The 24,382-nt window shown below is 42.5% G+C and overlaps 1 protein-coding gene across 3 annotated transcripts in view; it reads left to right on the top strand.

Moving 5' to 3' along the window:
- Positions 1–24,382, top strand: part of LOC128876009 (fat-like cadherin-related tumor suppressor homolog) — a 506,666-nt gene that overhangs the window by 463,448 nt on the left and 18,836 nt on the right. For all 3 annotated transcript variants that reach the window (XM_054122090.1, XM_054122088.1, XM_054122089.1), the window contains exons 7-13: positions 10,701–10,856; positions 16,814–16,966; positions 17,657–17,870; positions 18,758–20,318; positions 22,120–22,690; positions 23,744–23,915; positions 23,984–24,208. In XM_054122090.1, coding sequence (XP_053978065.1) covers positions 10,701–10,856; positions 16,814–16,966; positions 17,657–17,870; positions 18,758–20,318; positions 22,120–22,690; positions 23,744–23,915; positions 23,984–24,208 — 3,052 coding nt within the window. The remainder of the gene's footprint in view (positions 1–10,700; positions 10,857–16,813; positions 16,967–17,656; positions 17,871–18,757; positions 20,319–22,119; positions 22,691–23,743; positions 23,916–23,983; positions 24,209–24,382) is intronic.

Here is a 24,382-nt window from a genome sequence, read left to right as displayed (position 1 = left end):
CCTAGCGCGTAGCCTTCGCTACCGCGGCCGCTCCAACGGTCTACGCGCGCTCTGATTGGTCGGGGTTTTCGCTTAATATCTCCTTAACGAAGCCCCATCCGACATTTTTGCAAAGGAAATTGTTGTTCAGAATCGTCTCAGCTACCCCCCATTTCCGGCTCCTCACCGAGTTTTGGGACACCCTGTATATATATGTGTAAGAATGAAGCCCTGACTGATTACAATCAACGTTCAGGCCCTTGACCTTGAACCTAGAAAGCTGAAATTTTGCACAGAGGTTTCCTTTATGATGTATACAAGGAATAAGAAAGGATATTGTATATTCCTCAGGAGTTGGTGAGGCACCTACGAACTAAAGAGGACAGAGGCGAGGAAATTTCACCGTTCGGTCCGTCTTCGCTCTCTCGAGAGCTGCCTTTCTTTCAAGGAGTCACACTCCATAGTCGTAGTCCACACTGTCAGTTAGATACAAAGTGTATCTTATTCGTCTCGAACTCTTTAATTTTTCTTACATATATCTACGCTAATAGTTACTATTGCTCTCTCAATTTATCTCGATAAACTAGCCAATAACAAAAATGCGTGTAAGTGAAGGTGTCGTCGTTACGTGACAACCAATCGCACTGCTTCGCCAACTCCTGAGCAACAAACTGTACCTATCCAAACACAATTTTCTTCGTAGATTTAAAGAAAACAGTGCCGTCTCGTTCCCCTAAATCCATTGACACACCAAATCCCAACATGGCGGTGCCTCCCTGTTACAAAGTACCAATTACTTTGTCGAAACCCCTGGCCATGTGTGTTCCTTTTCACGGCAAGTGGATTTATCTCGTCAGCGATAAAGAATAATTACACGCGCGCCGACGGGAACATTCGTCGGCTGTATCTGGCCTCTTGTTCACCGTCGACGAGAAGTACATTCTTCGCAGCGACAATGAACCGCCTATCTCTTTATCCAGCTAGCTCTTCCGGTGAAGCTACTCGAGGGCTTCGTCGTCGAGGGCGCCAGGCGTCTCCCCGCGACCCCGTCGCGTCGCCCTGGGGGTATCCGGCTCCCTTGATTTTCGTCTCGTTACAGGTTTCCCTTTTGCTCGAATAATGGAACGGGAAGCAAAGAAAAGCGCGCGTCCTCTTCGCGTTTCCTGTACACAGGAAGTTTGCACGTCAACCGCGCATAATTGATGCCCCGCCAGGTGCTCTCGCTCGACGTTCTTGCTCCGTCTGTTCTCTGTCGCAATGCTACGCGAGTTTGCCTTTTGGGTGCGGAAGCGTCTTCAAAAGGAGCACGCAACCGAACGAGAATAGTGAAATTAGAGGAAGAAATAGATAATCATGGGAATAGGGGAACGAAGGGATGGAGCAACAAGAAAAATAGTAGGAGAGAAGAGTAAAAGAAGGAAAAAGATAAAGAATTTAAGGAGGGAGTCTGGTCTAGCAGGTCTAAAAAGTTGACTTTTATTTGTTTACAAATCTTCCTATTCATATGGAGAATGCTTTCGCAAAGGTCTACCGTACGCTCCTGGAATCGCATATTACCTTTACATAGCCGTAAGAGCAAAAAAATTTTGGTATTTTAAAACAGAAAACTTTAAACGCGTTTTTCTCATAACCACGTTTCCCAAATTTGAAGGGAGCACTAAAACAATTAAACGTACAGGTGTGCAGGACATTAGAACACTGTGAAAGAGGAGACATACCGAAATTTAGACGTGCATATAGGAAAAGAACAATCACGGCAAACAAAGGAAGAGAACGGAAAAAGAAGAAAGAAAGCACTAATCACAATGAGTATTCAAGAATCTTCAGAACCCTCTCCTGCAAGGATTGCGCGTGCTACGGTTGAACGACTAATAGGGGAAAAAAGCGAAGTAGTAACGGGAAATACCCGAAACAAAGGGAAACTAGTACGTGAACTCGCCCGGATCAACGCACCATTGTCTCCGATTCTAAAGCAACAATATATCCGCGATTTCGTAGCTCTCCTGATTTTCGCTCAACTTTCCTGCGGCTTTTGCTATTACGCCAAGTTTGCGGGCGACACGAGTTACGAAAGGGAGTGATACCGACGGTGGCTTTGAGCAATTTTGTTTGAGACAGCTGTGTGTATGTAGTATCCGAAAGTAGGTTAAAGTATGAATCTATCATACTTTATTTTCAAATTTCGATCTATCTTAGACACGTTCGAAACAGCTGACGTGAATTCACGTTACTTTAAATTCTATTCCTGGTTGTGTATTATCTGCCTTAAAAACAAGTATACATATTATGGAAATATTTTTATTTTAATCCTTTCAGACCTGGCATTCAGAATTAAGAACACAAAATTTAAAAATGATCGTTTAGGTTAAATGTTCCTATTTATGGGCATGAAGAAAGGCCAGTTTTCTTCGAAAACTACACTATTAGGAATTTTTGTGTTATTTTTTCCCGTAGTTTGCCGTAACGATAAAAGTTTGCGACAACCAACTTCAGAACTTCATTATTTTCGCCGGTACTCAGTATTAGAATTAGAAACGTAAAAAATGTGCCGATCGCGAATGCGTTAATCTGTCTTGAAAATCTGAAAATAAAATCCACCCTTGTAAACATTTTCATTTTTCTCTTAAAGGTTACCACTATCTCTCGTTCAAACTTACTCGCACGTGCATCGATGATGAGACGACGAAGATACACTTTTTATGGTAACCAATATTTACGGGATTGATGGAATTTCAGATTACCCGTAGTTGTACCGCGACGCGGATATCGAAGAGCCCTAGATTGCGGATAGAAATCGAAGACCACGATACCTTCTCGTTCGTAGCGAGCAGTTTATTGCGAGCAAGATATGTATATCAGAACGTCAAAAATAGCCGCCGGATATAAGAATTTCAAGGGAGTCGGAATTGCGGGCATAAAACGAGAATCCACCGCGGATAGACGGCTCCATTCTCTGGAAACTTCGTCAACATTGTCCCGTTTGGAAGCATCCACGGCCATGGAGTATCGTGCACCCGGCAAGTCCTTTCGCGGGAAGGAACTGTACAGTCACTTTCACAGGAACCTGCCATTTCAGCGCCGCCATCGGTTATAGTTATTAATTACACGTTCTGGCCACTCGTTAATTGAAAACAAACTTCCTTTACGGGCAAAAACAAGTAGACAATTAAGAGAAATACTCATGCCGAGGTCGGCGAATCTTCGATACCGTTTGCTCCTCTCTGCCACCCCTAGGGCTACAACCACTCCGTTTCGAGGTAGTTCTAATTATTAACGACCGCAATTACGAGGGTGTTTCCTGTGATAATATCTCCAGCCGCTATCTGAGCATAACTTCATACGAGGATACGGTCGATTAAGGAACGTTGATATAAAGGAGGACGAGTAATAAAGTTCTAACTCGTCGCTAAACCGCGATGGAACGGTCATAGTTTATTTTTTCTCTAAACGGAAGAAATGAATTTCCCAGTTTTTGTCGGGCGTAATCGTTAAGCCAATGTGGAAGGTTGGAAGTCGACCTGCTGTACAGGGTGTGCGTGGATTTTTCGATGATAGATACTAGAAATGAAATAGGGGAAAATATAATATTTTATATTTAATAAACATTAAGAATCTTGCCTAAAATAATAAAACACGTTTTCCCTAGATGGGAAATGGAAAAGTGAAATTGTGAGACATCGGTGTTGTACGTTTAACCCTACAGTGCGTAATTTTTCAAATCGGAGCTAACACTAATAACACTCCACCGCAAAAATTCTGATGGCAACTGTCACATTTGGAGCAAAAATAATTATCTTCAATGGCATTGTGATCTTTTTATAACGTAGATGTCTTATTTTTGTTAGGAATAGCGCATAAGTTGTTGTTTCTGCTGTTGTGTAATAAAATATCAAAGAAAAATGCCATTGATGGATATATGCGCACTGTAGGGTTAAAGTGTCATACTATTTGCGCATATTTTCGAACGTCCCACGCAAAAACATCGCTTTATTTTGAAACCAAAGATATGTTGCCCGAAAGGATAACGTTTATCTAGCCACTTAACCATCTTGCGGCAGAGACCTTAAGCGTTTTCCAATCCATAGCTGCGAGCTAAACGAGACGTATCATTCAAATCCCTTAACTCTATCTCTATCCAAGCTCGTCCAGGCTCGATGATCTGATCAACCTCTGCATCGATCATCTACCCACACTTCCGAAAAAATATCAAAGTTTCACTGTCGTTATTGTAAAAATGAAATTCTCACTCAAATTCTCAAATAAATTAATTTTCAAAGAGTTAAAGTCTCTTCTAACCGTACTTCGATGAAAGCTCGATAGTCGTTGGTCGAATTTGAAGGACAAACAAGCCTCATTCGCGATACGAATTCTTACCTTTTCGCGTGCAGCTTCGCGTACACGAACAACCCTTTCGCGATGCTCTTTTTCCAGCTGTCGACGAATAAAAAACATATACTCTGAACCTTTGCATACCTCTGCACGCATGTGATGAAAGAAAAATATGACACGTTGTCAAACGAGCTCGAACGAAAAGTTTTGAATTATATTTTCGCCGTAGAACGAATAATGAAACTTGAAAGGAACAGTCGCGCACGAAACATTTAATTGAATTCAATCTCACCTTGACCCCTTCGAACCCGGCGTGTAGCTATTTACTAAAAATAATTAATTTCTTAAAATACTAACCATAACGTAACATTTCCGCGAGATTAGTAATTAGTAAATATTTTAAAATTCATTTCTTCCTGAACAATTTTAAAGAACCGAAGAGGGCCATAAACATCAAAGCTTGGAAAGATACTGTAATAAAATGAATGGAAAGATGTAATTTAATAATTACTTTGCTCCAAGCAGTCTTATTGCTACTTTTTAATTCTATTACACTGATTGAATGTCAATCATCTAGAAGCACGAGACGAATCGGAATATTTTTTCCTCCCAAATGGAAATACTTCGGAAGGAGGTTAAAATTGACTCTGGTTCGAAGGTCGACGGTAATTCACTGAATGAATTGACAATCACCGAGTCCCGTTCGCTCTAAAATTCGATTCGACGAGGCCACTCTCGATTTGGAATCGCATTCGTCCTCTTCATCCCTCTTCGCCAAAATTATTTTCGTTTAAGCTACTCCCCCGTTCACGGGAAATGACTCGGTTGGAAGGGAAGTAAAACGAATAGGTGCCCCAGAGGACAGCCCTCGAATTATGTACGCTTTTCCACCTCGTCGAGTGAATGATACCCGCCTAATGATCTGTTGGTTTGCGTCGGGGAAAGAAAACAAAGGCGACCTCGGGGGTCGAATGAAACCTTCGACGAATCGGGGGAGGTTGACCGAAGGGACCAACGACCTCTCGATGCCTGAGGTTTACGAATCTGGAAACCCTACTTGCCCTAAGCAGATTTGAGCAGCAGAATAATAAAACAAATCAATTGTAATAAAAATAGAATAAAATAAAATAAAACAAGTAAATTGTGATAAAATTGAAATATTCCTTTATGGGAACAACAAATTTCTTGAACAAAAATTTCTAGACCGAAGTGACCAACGACATCTCGACGCCTGAAATTCGCTCGTTCTCATCCTAAGCAGATGCTTTAACGACATAAACCGAACAATAAAACAAGTAAATTGTAATAAAATTAAAATATTCCTTTATCGAGAAAAAAAGTGTCTGTATTGAGAATTTATCTATAAAGAGATTCTTGTTCGAAACTTTTAAGGACCTGTGGATATCATAACATATATGTATATGACTCATGAAATTTAAAACGATTTCATAGTTATGGCACACAGCGTGCAGCCAGTCAGATATTATGGCCATTGATTCCCATCGATAGAACCAGCGTCTCTAGGAATACATCCACTCTATTAGAGCTCCAGGAAAGCCACTCACCGTTGTCTCAATAAAAATCAGGATTTCCTGTCTCTGCGCCGCAGGATCGTAACGCAAGCGCGTCGAGCGTACACGAACGCGTAAAAAGGACCGTAAAAGAAGAGAATTTCGAAAAGCGCAGGTAATGGCGCTTACCGGGCGCCATCGGCCATTTGCACAGTCCACGGAGCAGGTTTTGCCGTCCAGGGTGCCGCTTCCTTTCGTCTGGAGCACCCTCGACGTCTTCCTCAAACAGGTTATACATTCTTAGACGCGTCTTCAAAGGAAACCTTATCTGCAGTGTTGCTCGACCGTCGCTTGGGAAAATTTTGCAAAATAGAGATTGGTCGGGAGCATGGAACGGTGAGACGCAAAGTGCATAAGAAATTAAGTGAACTCTAACTGACGAGGAAGGGATAAACATTTTCTCCTCTAGTAAAAGGGAGTTTTGACGTATTTGCCTGTGAGAAATTTTTCGTTCTTTTTGTGGAAGAAGTGAAATCTCTTGGTCACTACTGATCTGAAAGAATTCTATTGTAGCATCTTTATTTTAAACGCCTTTGCAATCAGATCAAACGCGACCAATCTCGAGTTGCATTCGCAAACCGGAGTCGTAATTCTCGCAGTTTCGGTCTAACATTCCGTTCAGCCTCGTTCCACCGATATTTCGTCGGCTTCGAGAAACGAGGAGTAATGTCGGTCGCGTGTTTCAGCGCGGCGACATTCCGCGAAACGGAGTTTATTATTGCACCGTTTCGAGCTGCAGTGGATTTCGCGTGGCGACTTACATAGCCGCGAACGCGAAGTTAGGCTTGGAGAAATCACCGGAGGCCGACGGGGTAATTACGCGGGGACGAGAGGGGAATCCCGAGACGAAGCAGGAGGAGAAGATTCTAAAGAACTCCTGCGAGCAATGCTCCGCTATTAGTCCCTAATCACGGAGAGAACGCTCCTCGAGGAGATCCTCGAAACAGGATACCTTGGGCATTTCAAGAATGGTCTAGTGCTCCCGTTGAACACGCGCCTCTGTCGCTTCGGGTGGACTGCGAAGCTCTTCGTGGCTTGTGAATCACCCTTTATTTAATAAATCAAATTTTATTTTATTATGTTATTATTTTTTAAGTAAATTCAAAGGTGAGCGGTGCAGATAGAACGCTTCCCTTGGCAATAAAGCAGTTTGATCTTTGCATCGCCATCATTCACTTTCAATAATAAATTCTTTCCATGCGAGTAGACTTCGAGCAACTCAATAACAGCAACGAACCTAACTTCCAAGCCAATCCTGTATTACCAGCGTACTTTCCCGATAATATACATCTGATATGATTGTGAACGCGACTATCGCGATTATCCTCGCGAAAAGTCAACGAGAGACTTGCGGCGCGCGTTCTAGACAACGCTAACGACGCCTGCGCGGAATTTCGCCTACGTATCCACCCTGGTAAATTGCCTTCCCAGAAGTTAGCCCCGTGGTTTCGTGCTGCTGCACGACGAGAGCTCGCGGCCGATATTAAAACGTCCCACCTGCCGCCGCGACATTAAATAATATAACCACCGTGGGATACCAGACGAACCCAAGCCTCGACTGCTGCTAGATGGTTGGATTGAACGCGATCCTCTTGGATGCTTAAATCCACTAGACGTATCAACGAGGCTCCGCACTTAGCTAGTTCTCGTTACACATCGTGTGGTTACATGGTCGGGTTCGCTACATCTACAATGGCGATGGAACTAAGCAAAATTACGCGTAGATCTTTTGTTGACGCTCGTGATTGGGGATTTTGTTCGTATTGAAATATGCTGCGAACCTTCGTGAAAATAGGGGAAGTTTGGAGCTTGTCATTGATTCTCCAAGTATGCAGGATGTTTCTTAATACTAAAATTTTTGTATACAGTTCTTATATTCTATAGATTCAAATTTCAACTGTTTATATCTCGATAACGAAGCCGCAGTTCGCAAATTGGTAAAGGACTTTTCGATTTGTACTGGTGTCAGGACCTTACCCTCCAAAAAGCGCCCACATATTAAGAAACATCCTGTGCAAAGGGTTTCTACGTCTGTACATAAAATGAACAATATACATGCAATGATAATTTCGTCAATATGTGTACACATAAACGTCGGTTTCGGCGACATAAAATATGAAAACGTTAAAGTGGAATACCTACGCGGAATACATAAAGTCCGACCGCTCAGCGTCTGAATCTAGCTTTGTGCATTCCTACCAAACGGATGTGATTAAATATCGATCGCGAGGAGTGCATGGAATAAGGGTGTTCGTGTAAATAATTTCCCTGAGTATTCTTCATACCGCAGGCATCATTGAAACATCAGGAAAAATAAAAATCGAATTCAATTATAAATGGAACATAAACGAGTATAAATAGTTTTGCTACTGCTAGCCTTTTTATTTGAATACCTATTAAACTACTATTCTTCGAAAAACTGGTATCAATTGAAATCTTAATTAAACAGTGTATATTTTTATCGGTAAAAGTCCCATAACATTTATCTTAAAAGGATATCAGCAGCCACCAGTTGAAATAGTGCTAATACTTCCGCGATTCATTGTGTATCAACACCTAGAGGAACGAAACGATAAATTATCACTGCCTTTAAATCTCGATATCGCGTATTGTGGTTCGGCCAATATGCGCTAAGAGTAATTGATAACCCGATATATCGGTTAATCGATACACGAACCAGGGTAACGTGCTGCGAACGATACAACGAAGGATCGACCTCTCCGATATTGCTTTCGGCTATTTTTCGCGAGATGTGCCAACATGTAAAACCACTGGCTGGCATAAGGAAAAATAGTCACGTTCGAGACTAACGAAACAACCGCCCAAAGTAATTAAACTATCCTCGATCGTCACCGCAGCTCTGGCTATGACAGTTCTCGATTGGCCATTTTAGTAAATTCAATGAAACTTTTTCTCCCTCGCCACGCCGCAAAACCCAATCGCCTCTTTTTCCCTCGATTTTTCTCAATCATACAGAAATGAGCGTCCAAACGTTTCCTATTCTGGCTCGTGCTCTCGATAACAAGACAACAAAATAATCTAAAAATCACTCTCGACACGTCCAACCTCAATACAGGAGCTCTAAAATATTTTTTATACGAGCTAATTCGTAGTAAAAAATCATTTTTCTTTTTTTAAAGAAAGGTAACAGGTTAGCCCCCTTTTTTAAATTATGTATATCTCAAGAATGGCTCACCAAAATATCATGAACCACATGTCCAAATGCCGCACGTATTAAATGAAACAATAGATTTAATTAAGAAAACAGCAAGAGAAATCCGGAATCAGGAATGGATCAACATGTCACCAACGAATCTACACCAAATCCAAAATCAACCAGCGATACAATTCCAACCCTATCAAATAGAAGACTGCAAGTGACACTATCAAAATTGAGAATTGGCCACACAAATCTGACTCATTCCTAAACAAAATAAGTGAACCATAGCCACCATTATGAATCTTTTGTGACGAGTCCCTTACAGTAGAACATTTAATTGAAGAATGTCAGGGAATTCAACACGATCGAATAAAGTTTAAACTTTCCTATAGCATGCAGACAATCCTTACCAAGAGAAACGAATTTCCCAAATTAGTCAAGATATTAATGAAATATAACATGTAAAATAAATTATAATCAAATTGTAATCATTGACGTAGTCACTAATAACCTCGTTGTTAATGTGACCTTCAATAAAGTAATTTAAAAAAAAAAATCGAAAAACGTAGCCGTATTGAATGGGTTAACCTAAGAATGAGACGCCCGTAGGCCAATCGCGTAAGCTGGATGGAATAGTCGGAAAGTGCAAGAGCCTTATCTCCTCCGCGGGAACGTTTCCCATGTCTGAGGAATAAGTTTCCCCCTGGCGACGTCCTCGTCGAGATTCCGTTGTCCCTTTTACCTTTACGATCGGAAGAGCGTGCACCCGGTCAGCCTCGCCGATTGCGCAGATCGCACGTGCGATACTCGCGAATGAAAATCCAAGGAATCCGTGGTACCAACAGGAAAAAGGCTGAAAGTGTGTAGAATCAGAGTAACGGCCGCGGTAAGTGGGATAGAAGAAAAGAAAAGAAACTCATACCAGCGAGAAACGTTTCGAGATATTGCGTTACCCACGTTGGAAACTATGGCAGACCACTTTGCCCCTGCGCGTTTCCGTTTCCCGAACAGTCGGAATTGGAGCCATTTGATTCCGGCCTCGAAATGCATCGCATCAAGTTTTTCCATCTCGCGCTCTCAGAACGATATAATTTCGTTAAACGAAAGTTACCCGTAGCGAGTGAAAAGAAATTCGTTAAACGTACGAAATCAGGGTTATAATGATTTTTATAATCCTATAATGTAACCCTTGTTCTTATATCTAAAAATGTCTGTTATTACTCGCCACGAAGGATTGTCCCAGACAAATCTCCCCCGCAAGAGGGGGAGGTCAACTAATTTTTGTTTTGGTACAATTATTCCTTCATAGACAAAAATTATAGAAGTACTGTCTCCAAAGTGTAAACCAATTTGCTTGAAATATTGAGAGTAATGCAAACAGTATCGTGACACATATGCGTCGTCCCACTGGATACCAACTTTATTCGACTCGTCGAAACTACCTGCGATTCTTCTTTTCTTCCCCCCTGTCGCATCCTGTTAAACACACCATCCGAAGTATTGAGAATAATGCATCAGATCCAACCTTCCCCACCCACCGAGTGACTCATTTTTCTCGATTCGCGCGAATGTTTTGTACTGCAGAATTTTTCCTTCCACGGAGTCGGTGCGATAAATCTTCGGCGTTTCTCAAACGTTCGATCGATCATTCTGTGTTTCAGGTGACAGTGAGAGACGACGGAAGGCCTTCCCTGTCGTCGACGACCCGCGTGGTGATCGCGGTGGCGGACATAAACGATCACGGACCGGAGTTCGAGCAAAAATTCTACACCGTTCAGATCCCAGCCTCGCCGTCGATCGAGAAGCCTCTCTTCCAGGTACGTTGCACCTTCGTTTCAACTTCTTTACCGATTTCGTGATTCCTCGCGACTCTATCCGGCCTTCTAGTTGAATTGGAACATGGCATCGCACTTTCTTCGACCCCTGGATCGTAAATCGAACAAACGGAGAAGCTGACCGATTCTCTTCCGTTTCGTTCCTCCCCTTTGTCTCTTTGTACACTATGTAGAAGCATCCCCCGTGTCTTGCTGTATATATTATCTGTTCAGACGTGGAGGTAAACCTTCGTCTCGCGAGAGGAGCACTCCGTCCAGCTGTACGTATCTCTAGACAAGAGGGCACGCGCGAGTCGAGAGTTGATGGAAATCACGGTTTCGGAACTGTGTAATTTGTTTTCATCCTGCTTCGGAGAATTCGAGAGTCGTAGTACTCAAACAGACGTTTTCGAGTTCCTTCATTTTAAAACGGAATTTCAATCTTCTATTCGGGTCTCTCGACTCGCGCTTTCCCTCCTGGAAGATGGTCGGTAATTCGTCGAAACCGAACGCTATCGATCGAGTCTGATGATTTCTGATGCTAATCAATTCTCAGATATTTAAATTAACCTTCCTCTTCTACGGTGGAGTTAAAAGCGACCGACATATTAGTTACACATAGACATCATTAGGTTTTTGTATTGTTTCCGCAACTGTGAAAACTGAATTCAATAAGACTAAAATCACCCAAAGATTATAAATAAAAATTAATTTGGTTTTAAAGAAGAAGTTTCTTTTACTGAGTAATAGCCCTCTTTGTACGTGATAAATGCGTTTTTATATGAAAAAGGCCCATAAATATGGCGAGGGGTCGGATTGGACCAAACCGTAGTAAATGTACGATCAGAAACCACCGCAGAAGAGGAGGGTTAAACAAAATGCGCAGTATTTTCTGACACACTCAAAAAATTTTCTCAAATCCCGGTAGCGTTCTTTTCGCCAAGCAAACGACCATTTTCACCCCCTTACTTTCGTCACCCCAATCATCACGCAGTAACGTCACGAGACCATAGTCTCAGAATCGCCTCGCACCTTCCCTCTAACGATAATCCACAGTTTCCAAATTTTTATTCGAAACGTCGTTGTCGATTGCTTCAAGTCCATCTTAATTTTGTACGCCTTACTCGTGACAGAGCCCACATACGCACGCACGCGCGTGTACAGACGTTGACGTATGACACGTTACATCCCCACGTATCTGAGGTATAGAAAAAGCCTGGTATGTATGATCCACAAAGAGCAGATTGCTTGCGATACCCTCCTCGCTTTGTCGTTCGCTCCCTTCGAGTTGTCGTCTCTCGTCCTCCGCGCGATCAAAGTAATCCACGACCAGTCGCTGACTATACCCACGTAAAAGGGTAGAGATTTACCGCGTGCACACCCTCGCGAAGGACACGCCTGCAGCCATCTTGCCGTTCCCTGGATTTAAGAGCAAAAAGTGCAACCGGTTACGCGTCGTCGATTTTGGAATTGGAAGGACTGATGTTACTGTGACGAGCTCCCTTTGGAACGACTAGTCCTCGGACCAGGACTATTCGAGAATGATTGATCGAGTCTGACCTCGATTGCTGCAAAAGGGTAGTTTAACCCTTTCAGAGCTGAATTATTTTTTTTCGAGGAAAACTGGTCTTTCTTCATATGCACCAATAAGGACATTGGCTCTAAACGATAGTGTCGGTAATTTTTAAATTTTATGGCCTCAATTGTGGAGTCCAAGTCTGAAACTTCAGGAATTTATATCAAGTATACGGTACTGTAGGATAATTTTCAACGCAGATAAACAACAGGAATTGCAACTGTATTTCAAATTTGGTATAATAATCCATTAAATTGATTTAACAGCGGGATGCACGTTAACAGATATTTAAACGTTAGTAATATAAATTTGATAGAGCTTCGAGTCTAGAATTACTAATTCGACAATATCCGACGAAATATGAAAAAGGAAATACAACGATCGGATCGAAAACACTATTAACGGCAGATAGAAGCGGCCGATGTTATTAAACATTAGCAAAATTCGAGAAGCGCCCGGGAAATAAGGTAATGAATGGTATCATGCGGTTGGTGGGGTCTCGTTAATCCGATTTCAACGGTATTATACTGTTCACAATATCCCTGGAATATATAATATAATTTCCCGAGTGGCGTCGAATTTCGTCGAGGTCAGATTCGATTTCATCGAATATCGTGTTACACCTGTCCGATTCCGTAATTTCGGTCGTGCAATATTTTGCGTGGTTCGCTCGTCACGTGACACGAGTATCCTTGAACGAACAATTTCAATCGATTGGATAAGCATCCTTGAATCCTAGGCAAAATCAACCGATGGTAGCGAAGCATTCGTTCGATATGAAGAGAAGCACGCGGAAGGGGAACGAAGAGAGTTAACGGAAACAATGCGAAAGTTAAAAGCTTTACTTCTCTCGTTCTCGACAGAAATCGAGGAACCGGTCGCGGGAGTTCGACCTTTCGATCGATACGTTACTAGAGAATGGAACTTGGGAGACATTTAGCCCCGACACCTTGTCAGGAGATCGTATCTTCAGGGTAAGGACACGTTGGCACGTAAAATTAAGCGCCGCCTCGTGGCGCGGGAGCATAATTCTTGCATAAGTAAACGCGGGATTGGTCTCCGGGGTAGTTTTTACGCGAGCTCTTTGCATTGATTTATGACCGCTTTTATATCGACTTGTACGTTCGTTATATAATTATGATACCGCAACTTTCATGCAACCCAGCTGCCCATTTTATAGGAGACCGCCATGCATTCGTGTACTTGATCGATCGTCTTTTTGTCCTGCCCGATGCAACCCTCTTTTAAGGGTCTCTTGACCGCCCACCAGGCGACTCCAAGTGAACGTCGTGCCACTTATATTTGGAAAAAACATTTTAATTAATTGAAACAATTAAGAGCAGAATCCTCCTCGATGGTTTAAGGTATCTCACGTTAAATAGCCTGTTGCGGTTTATTATCGTTATCTTTAAACGTTTTCGGTGAAAATGCAGACCTCATTCAGGAACAGTTCTGTAATTTAAATGAATATGATTTAACGAAGAGGGTCTGTATTTCGACTGGAAATGCGTTTGGATAATAATATTCCTCGTAGACTATTTAACTTGCGATATTTTATCTAATTGATAAGGAAAGTTCTCTTTTTGTTTCGGAGCGAAGTTGTTTAATATTCACAAGTATTATTTCGCTGGTTTAAAGTTTATTTCATTCGCGAATGATTTTGCATTCAAAGTGAGATACGTTTTGGACCTCTTGTTCTTTTGAGATATTCGAGGGTTTGCATTTCAATTGCATTTCATTTAATTTTTAATTCATTTTATATGATTTACTGAAATGTAACACTAAAAGGTCTCGATTAAAAATAGTTTAAAAGTAAGTATATTTGTATATTTTCTAATTTTCTATATTCAAACACTTCAGAATAACTGTATTATTTGAAAACTAATTTCTCCCTTACGTTAGACTTCGCAGAATTTAATTTAAGTATCTCTTGCGAAGATCCCCTTCGTCTACGACGTTCACTCGGACTCGCATCGTGCGCAAATCCTTGGCTGTTCTCTCCATCTCACCCTGTGTATGTGATCGTCTCGATCCCTCCGCCGCGTTTTGCCCGTTTTGCTCGTCTCTATATGTACACATTATGTTTCTTGAATGTTTGCCTTTGTCTGTTACGGGGCTGCCGCCTGATCATTTTCTGTTCTCTCTTCGCAACTAATAATAAGTTTCGCGGTGTCGTCAGGCGAGGAAAGCATGACGCGGAAATAGGAAGAGAGAAGCGCTCGAGGCAAGTTTCTTCCCACAAATTGAACGCTGATCAACGTGACATGCTTGTTTTAGGTCATCCCATTTATTATAAATCAAGCTTAAACTGTTATGCCACAGTTGCTCTCAATTTTAGAACTTATGCAGTGCCTCTACAAAAAGTCTGCAAAATATCTACCAAATATGAGCCGCTCATTACATAAATCGATTAATTCCGTTAAACAAAAAGTTGTTAAATGCGATCAAAATGGCCTCTGAAATAAATTATTTATTATTCAATGTCCAAAATAATTTTGTTCTGTAATGTTGTTAATCTTTATTATTCAGGAAACTTATTATAAATATAAAAAGTTATGACTATACTAAGTGCTTTGATACTTAAATTAAAAATTTTTCAAAAAGTAGAGTCAATCTATTTGTGCAGTGAACGGGTCATATGATACTGAATTTCGTTGAATAATAAAGTTTGGTCTTTATTAAACTGTGTCCTAACAAACGTAATAATGTTGGAGAAAAACGCGGCCCTATACTATGGAACGTGTATTGGAACTCCAATATAGTCTATCGAGGCTAATAAGCTGTACGATATCGAGTGGATGATAAGTAGCTAGGTTATCGGTATCGGATCTATTGGATCCTAAATGGACGAGATCTTTTAGGATGACTTTTGGGTTGTCCTACTTGTAAAATATGTGTTACACCCTGCATCGTTGGATACGTTCCCTTTCACTCCGAGCTAACGAAGAGGTGAGATGAAATAGTGACGAAAATCATTCCGCCTGTACCTCCCATTTTGTATTTGTCAATCTTGCACACGAAATGCAGTCTCTATTCGCGCTGATTTTCGTTTCGTTGAATGAAAAGCACGGCGTATCCACTTTCATTCATCAATCAGAAACCGCATTACGTATGGGATGACCTAATTATATTGTAACCGAATCGAGTATCGGAAATAACACATAACAGCACGAAAATTGTGAGCCAAAGGACTCGTGCGAAATATTAGCTGGCGTATGCAGAATGTACAGGTCGATTCAATAATTCTGTACGCAACAAATATTTTCGGGGTTTGGAAAAATAATTTGCGTTGCATGTATACATTGCGTGGCTTTGAAAGAATTTTAAATAACTTGAGGCATGCGATAGACATTTTGTTTGCTCCTCCGAAAAGAGCTCGAAGAACGCGAAGATAGAAATAGCAAGGATATTTGAGATACGCAGAGTTATTGGACCGCCCTGTATGCACGTTGCCGCGCAAAAAAGAAAGCTGTGTACGTTCTGGTTGTTCGATGAACCAGCTACGATACATTTTTCCGTGTACTGGCAAGCATCAACCCGAAATAGCGTTCCGTGTTCGCGCGATCGATCTGCCTGTCCGCGGACAGCTCGACCTGTGTTTAATACGCTTTAATGCAGATCGATATTAGGCAGCTCGTAGGAGGAGGTCTCGCCTCCTCCGCCCTTCAGTTCTCTATTTCTTTCTTTTTTTTTTTGTTGGTTTTTCATTTTCGCGTGCCGCATGATGACGACTGTGCGAATGCTACGCTTCGAGGTTACGAGCGCAATGTTTCATGATGCGTCCGGAGAATTCAGGACGAATTGGAAATCCTTAGAGCGTGAACGAACTGTCTTAGAAAGAATGGACTGTTTACTTGTCTTTTGTTTCTCGTTAATAGATTTCGCTCGTCGGTCACTGTAGACCAGGGATGCGCAACTGAAATGTAATTTACTAACAATACTTGGGAGTCTATTCCTATTGAAACTATGTGTTTTCGGAATCAATTTCTCTTTAATAAGTAATACTACTTCATTCCAGGTGAAATACTAAATAACGCATGGGGCATACATATAACTGAAACGAAATCGTAAAGAATTAAACGCACAAATATTGTGCATCCCTGCCTTAGACAATATTTTCGTTCTTTTGTTGAAAATGTTTAGTTACACGATGTTTTATCGTGTTCTCGCGCACGATCGAAAATTTATTTTAAAGAATTTGCAGCAGATTTTGCATACGCGTTCAGGAGAATTTCTTTCGATATTTCTTTTGATACAGCCGATGGCCGCGGCCGATACTAATGTCTACTTATGTGTCGTGTCAAGTTATGTCAGTAGAGAATGAGAACGACGTCAAGATGCATATATATCTGTCTAACTTTTGCATTGTGTTCCTGTACGCCAGGTTCTCGCGAACGATAAAGACATCGGCGAAAATGGAAAAATCCAGTACAGCATCAAGGGTGGCCGAGGAAAGGGCAAGTTTAAGATACATCCCACCACGGGGATGGTGTACTCCCAACGTGGCTTCGAAGCTGGACAGGAATACGAAATGATGGTGAGTAGAATAGCAAACAAATTTCAGATTTGCTTAAGTAAATCCCGACACGGTCTCTTTCGAAAAAGAAGTAACGGTCCAAATTGAACATTTGCAGCTCACGCCGTACTTCACCTTCGTTGTACTGAATACAATGATACCAAAATGGCGCACAAATGTTTCAATAAGTTACCAATTTATTCGAATAAATATCTGTATTCCTAACGCAAAATCTAAATGCTACTTTTGATAATGTCCAGAGTTCATTGAATTTGACTTCAACTAAAATAAAAAACTTATAAAGATCTTGAATACCGCGAACACTCCTTAAAACTCTTGAAGAGTCTTGAAAAAGTCTTAAGAGTTTGAAACATCCAGAAAGTTCAGATCGTTTAAAAATCCTTTCACAAAAAGTGCGAAGCACTTGGATTAAAAACCCTTGAGATCAAAACTGTCACCCAAAATAAATAGACGTATCTACATAACGACCGGAAATATCCATTTATTATATTGCGATACCAGTGTCATATCACGAAGTCTCTTCTAAAACAAAAGACTTATCAAAGTCATCGTGCTCGAGCCAATCAAATCTTGACGTCATAAATTCGACGGTTCATCGCTACCAGTAACCAATTGTCCGTAGAGCGTTGCTCCTTTGACTAAACTTGAGTTCAAGTATAACTTACGTGAGGGTGCTCTTCTGTTTGACAGATAAGAGCCGCAGACAGTGGAGAACCGCAACGTAGTCATCAAACACGGGTATCTGTCCAAGTTGTCGAGGTTCCAAAGGAATCCGAGAACCCGCCAGTCTTCAAGACGAACAATCAAAGCGTCGAGGTCACCGAGAGCGACGAGGTTGGCTTCCTCGTGGCCCTCGTGCAGGCCACGGACGAGGACGGGGATTCCCTGTGGTACGATATCCTCGGTGAGTAGACGCACGATTTACACGACTACCCAGTATATCCATCTCCAAGTCCAAAGGATCGTTAGATTTCGCGTTACGTCGTCTTTAATTGGTGAAATATCGCGTCGTCTCGTTGGCATACGTACGAGCACCGCGTGAATGGTTGGAAGCTCGACTTACATTTTCCAAGAAGTTAAGAGGGTCGAAGGTTGGAAAGTTTCGCGGGCTAGATCGTAGACAGTTAAACTTTACGCCGCCAAATGGCTGCGCCAGTTGGAGGCACGCTTGCGTGTACACTTACGTCTTGTCATTAAAATTGTAAGATTTAAGGCTGAGAGCTCGCTTGGGTACGATTTGGAACTCGAGCACCTCGATGCGGGGAAAATTATTACGTCTGCCTAGACACTTTGGTTTTCTCTTCTCGCTATGCGTGGTAAATTGTTAGGAATTGTTCCTTGAGTCACATGCTTCTTTTAATACTAAACGTATGTACCACGACCGGTCAAACGGGCGTTTTCAAATTTTTATTTACAGTTCTTATATGCTATGTATGAGCTATATTCAATTGTTTTATACATTATTCAATTTAGTTTCACATAAAATATTTTGTAATTTAATTGAAAAAAATGTCTTTAAGATCAGTCATTCGTCCCATCATGATAGAAATAGTTACAAATGAACGTCGGTAGGTTTAGTGTTAAACCAACTCAAAAATGCAATTTATTGAAGAAATTCAAGAGTCCTGCAACTATAGATTAAAGTCCACGTAGCTTCAATCTCGTGTCTTCATGCCATAACTCTCGGGCCGTTTGTCGAAACGTGACTCGCATAACAACCTCGATTATTATCCAGCACGTCGAAAAACTTCCTAGCTAATCACCGTGAAAACTTCATACGGCTTGTTCTAGACGGCGACAAGCGCGACGAATTCTTCATAGGACGGGACAACGGGAACGTGCTGCTGGCGAAGAAGCTCGACTGGGAGACGCAGAACTTCTACAATCTCACGATCGGCGTGACGGATAGCGTGCACACGGTTCTGACGCAGTTGCTGGTCACCGTGATCGATATCAACGATCACAGGCCCGAGTTCACGGAAGCCACGTATCGCGTGGACATCTCGGAGAACGTCGAAAAGGGCGAGAAGATTCTGCAGTTGCACGCGACCGACCAGGACGAGGACAAGAAGGTGTTCTATAGTCTGCACGCCGCCCAGAGTCAGGCGTCTCTGGGGATCTTTCACGTGGACTCGGTGACAGGTACGATATCCTTGAACGAGGTCCTGGACCGAGAGACGATCGAGGAGCACGTGCTGACCGTGATGGTGAAGGACCAGGGGACTCCAGCCAAACGCAACTACGCCAGGGTGATAGTGACCGTGCACGATCATAACGACCATGCTCCAGAGTTTATCAGCGAGATCATTCAAGGAAAAGTGTACGAGACTTCGCCAATCGGCGCTGCGGTGGTCCAGGTCTGGGCCATAGACAGAGACCGAGGGGACAACGCCAAGATCACCTACTCGATCACTTCAGGCAATGTAGGCAACATGTTCTCCATAGATCCAGAGCTAGGCGTGATCCGTGTCGCTCGAGAACTCGACTTGGCCACCTCCTCGGAGTACATACTCCAAGTGAAGGCCACCGACCACGGTTCTCCAGCATTGGCCAACACGGTGCCAGTCCACGTGATGGTCACCATGGCCGACAACGCTCCGCCTCGTTTCATCCAGAAGGAACTCTCCGCGGAGATCTACGAGAACCAACAGCTAGGAACATACGTGAAGCACGTGGAGGCTAGAAGCACTTCCTCGTTGCAGTTCGACATCGTCCATGGGAACAAGGGCGACACGTTCTTCGTGAATCCCAGCACGGGCATCATAGTGATCAAGAACGAGCTGGATTACGAAACGACCAAGTTCTACAACCTAACGGTGGCGGCTACGAACATGGCCGGCGCTCAGGCGAGCTGCAACGTGATCATCCACGTGCTGGATCGCAACGACAACGCTCCACGATTCCTGCAGGCCACTTATAGCGGAGAGATCAGCGAAGGTGCCAGCATAGGCTCCCTGGTGCTTACCAACACCAGCACTCCGCTGGTGATCAAGGCCGAGGACGCCGACTCCGAGCTGAACGCGCTGTTGAATTACGATATCGTCGAAGATCTGCCGCGGAAGTACTTTCATATAGACTCTAGCACTGGCGCCATCAGGACGGTGATGGTACTGGATCACGAGAGCATACCTAAGTTCACGTTCCACGTGAAGGTTTCCGATCTGGGGAAGCCTAAGCTCTTATCAGAGACCACTGCCAAGGTGACGATCATCGTGACGGATGTGAACGACTGTCCACCAAAGTTTCTGGAGAACGACTATAACACCACCCTGCTCCTACCCACGTACAAAAACGTCGCGGTAGTTCAAGTAAGCGCCGTGGATCCGGATAGTTCCGAGGGAGTAGCCCTCAGGTACGTGGAAAGTTATTAATGTATGCGTGTCTCCTCAATTTATGCCCAGTTTTTACAAAGCTTATTCATATTTATGCCCTCTCTCGAGTCCCTTCGTTAGCATTCATTTACCATTATAATTGTTGCATGAAATTTGTACGATCCCCGTTTGATACGCTCTCGGGGCTTTTTCCCGCCGGAAGAAAATTGCCGGCCGCTTATTACGCGAGGGCGAGGTTTGAATTTGCATAGGTGTCCGCTTGGCTCTGTTTTTGCGAAGGCAAGCTATGAGGGATCGAGGGAACACGTAATCCTAGTCGTTCCAACGACGTATCGATCACTTTAGGCCTCGATATCGGGTAGTGATTGATTTCGGCTTGATCTCGAAAAATCTCGAAATATGCATATCGATCTCGAATTTTCGACAATCTAATGTATGATCTCAATCTCGAAGAGATCTCGACGAGATCTTGACGAGATTTTGACAAGATTGGCAATACAGTTCAAAATATGCCAATATCTGTTGTGTTATTAGGAATGATATACAAGTGTTCCAGTTAAGTTATAATATATAACCTTATATATAATATAAGGGTTTAAGGATTACATTTCGCACAGAATATAAGAACATTGCAAATAGGATAATTTTATTATGCAAGGAAACAAAATTTCACAAAATACGTATGTGTTGTTTGATCTGTAGTTTAAAAATCTAGAGGTTTCACGACAAGCGTAAGAATCAGGTGATTGAAAATCAATACAGGAAAGGGACATGCGAAATCATTTTAGCGATTTATTTTATTGTAACATCTTTATTATCAAGCGTTACGTCAGTGTGACATTTTTCAGACATGCATCCATACTGTCGACTGTTCCAAAAATTGATCGCCTTCCCTGACAAGTGACAACTCATCAAGCGTTACGTCAGTGTGACATTTTTCAGATATGCACCCATACTATTTATAAATGATTTTCAACCATAAAACACAAATTGTCGTGATAATTGACTAACATTTTGCAATAAAAATGTATTAATGTTAATACATAATTTATAAAAATGAATTTTTCTGCAAACTAATTATATACTGGATACTAATCTCACTTTACACTTTACACTTTACAAGTTCACAGGCATTAGCTCGCTATTACTCGCGACGAAGTTTTTCTCAACTTTTCATGTTCGGAAATATTACTTTCTCAAAAAAGATTGGTATAATAATCTGAAACTTTAAAATCCATGAAATATGTACATCTCCGAATTAATTGAATATTTACAATGCATATAGTAACATTTAGGCTTTGATTAAATATTAATAAAAATTACGGTTCAGAATAAGTATTCATCGAACGCAGTAATTTCATGCGTGTTTCAGTACACTTTTGTCGAGCCTCACTCAAATAGAACCACAAAGGGTTAGGTACGTTACCTTTACGTACAACACAGCTTACATTCACGTCAGGTCTAAATTCATTAGACCAACTTTTTACACGCAGAAAACAGAATAAATATAGTTTCGAATCAACGAAAGAGGTCGTCCGCTAACGATTCGCTACCCTTCGCGCAAGGGTAACTTCAAACCGACATTGCTACTCGCGTAGCATGAACGTTCGCTGCCAAGTTGCAGCGAATAGAGTCCAGGCGTTTAATTTGTTCTGTAAATTGGCCGGTGTTATTATCCGAAGCGAGAGAGGGATATAAAATCTTAATACTTTCTCATGCGCAACGTCGACTCTCCCTTTAACGGGTCCGCATACGTAGAGTGGGGCTTCCCGTCGCTTCGCTTCCCTTCTCCGTAGGGTAACGCTCGTTTCTCTGGTCCAGGTACGATATCATCGACGGGAACAAGGGCCACACGTTCGATATAGACGCTCAGACCGGCGTCATCACGGTTTATAACCCGGAACGCATGAAGAAAGGTTACCTCCTGCGGGTCCGTGTCTCCGACGGGAAGTACTCGAGCGTCGCCCAGGTAAATGTGATGGTCGAGAAGTCGGAGAACTCCGGACTGGTGTTCCAAAAGGACGTATACGAGGGAACGATTCTGGAAAACTCGACAAGGATCACGACCGTCGCGGTCGTCAACGTTCTCGGCAGCGTCCTCAACGAGCACATAGTTTTCGGTATACTGAACCCCACGAACATGTTTGTAATTGGATCAACGTCGGGAGCGATCAGGACAACGGGGATTAGGTTCGACCGCGAAGTTTGCGACCACTACGAGCTGATCGTGGAAGCGAAGAGCCAGATGCCCGACAGAGAGAAGCCCAGGGTGGCCCACGTCATCGTCAACGTCACGGTGCTGGACATTAACGACAACTGTCCGATGTTCGTCAATCTTCCCTATTACGCTGTCGTTTCCGTCGATGCACAGAAAGGCGACGTCATTACAAAGGTAAGCAGACTGAGGATTGTTTTCCTCTGCTAGTGTTACGTCCCAGCTCGCATGGGACTTTTTCGGGATCTTGTCTTCGGTTAAAGCTCTAAAGCACACCTTATGTGTATTTATTTTATGATCAGAAGCAATTTTTGATAGGAATGTCAAGATTATAATGACTCTGATTCAAATTTAACACACATACATATATAATTATCATAGTGTTTTGGATTACATACACATATAGATAAATATATTAGAACAAGAATGAAATTAAGATACTATAGGCTGACAGCTATTTCACTGATTCGTAGTCTGTGCCATTCGGATTCCAAGAAATGAATTCCGAATCGCGCATCGGACACATTCCTAAAAGTTTCGCATTTTCGCTATGCGCAATCTGAGTTCGCAGTCGATGAAAAAGGACACTCTTCGGCAGGGCCGATGTAACACTTGGTTGAGATGAGAGAATTCTATTTGAGGGTTCTCGGATAGAACAGAGAAGATAATTGTGGAAGGTACAGCTAGGGTACCTAAAATGAAAAGTTAACAGGGCCTGAGAGACTCATGAAGTAACTGTTCCAAACTAAATTCTGTTAAACCGACGAATTTGTCTTCCTGTTCGCTGCATTCTTATAAACATAGCCTGGCAAACACAAACTCGTTGCCAGATCCGTGAAATCAATTGAGGTTAGGTCAATCACTCTCTAAAGGCTGAGGCCATTTTCGAAAATTAGATTCGAGGAAAACGTGTTTACCCGGTAAATACAAAGTTGCTGCTAGAACTGTGAAATCGATTGAAGTTAGGTTAATCACTCTCCGCAAACAGCGGTCATTTTCGAAGATTAGATTCCCGGAAACGGAATTCATCAACGATGTTTTCCTTCTCCACACCTTCCACAAGTTCGGATATCTTATCTCGTTCTTTCGAATTTTCAGTCCTGGAAAATAGAAAGTCTTGCGCAAAATTATTTCAGTTGTAATACAATTATTACTATTTAAAGTCGGTCCATTCAGAAAGATCTACAAAGAACACCTGTATTAATATAAATTTGTTCAACTCTCGTGAAGGTGCACGCAGTGGATATGGACAGCGGCGGCAACGGCGAGGTGAGGTACGAACTGAAGAAAGGCCACGGCGAGCTCTTCAAGGTAAACCGGAAAACCGGGGAAATATCTCTGAAACAGAACCTGGAGGGACACAACCGCGAGTACCAGCTCACAATCGCCGCGTACGATGGCGGTAAGTGCATCATTGGTCGCGTTATACTGGTGGAAACGATTCTCGACAAGCTTCGAACGTTATTTCAGGCACAACACCTTGCTCTATCGAGGTGCCAGTGAACGTGAAGGTGATAGATCGCTCGATGCCGGTGTTCGACAAGCAATTTTACACGGACAACGTGCTGGAAAGTATCGAGGTGCACTCGCCCCTGACTCTGTCCATACAAGCTGAGTCACCGTTGAGTCGCAAACTCATATACAGCATAACCAAAGGGAACGATTTCGAGGAATTCGCCCTGGACTTTAACACAGGTGAGCGAACTGATTCGAGACCGTCGATGGTAGCGAAGATCGAATTAAACGCGCGGCAAACCCGTTATGGAACGATGAAGTTCCGACGTGAATGGAAACAGTGTAGCTCTATCAACGACATGCGCTGATAAAGGATTCAAAGAGGCCTGCCGTATTTTTTCGAGCACGCGTTGC

The sequence above is a fragment of the Hylaeus volcanicus genome, chromosome 4, assembly GCF_026283585.1.
Source record: "Hylaeus volcanicus isolate JK05 chromosome 4, UHH_iyHylVolc1.0_haploid, whole genome shotgun sequence".
NCBI classification, from domain to species: domain Eukaryota; kingdom Metazoa; phylum Arthropoda; class Insecta; order Hymenoptera; family Colletidae; genus Hylaeus; species Hylaeus volcanicus.
Note: the sequence above shows the minus strand (reverse complement) of the source record. Positions and strands in the feature narration are given on the sequence as shown.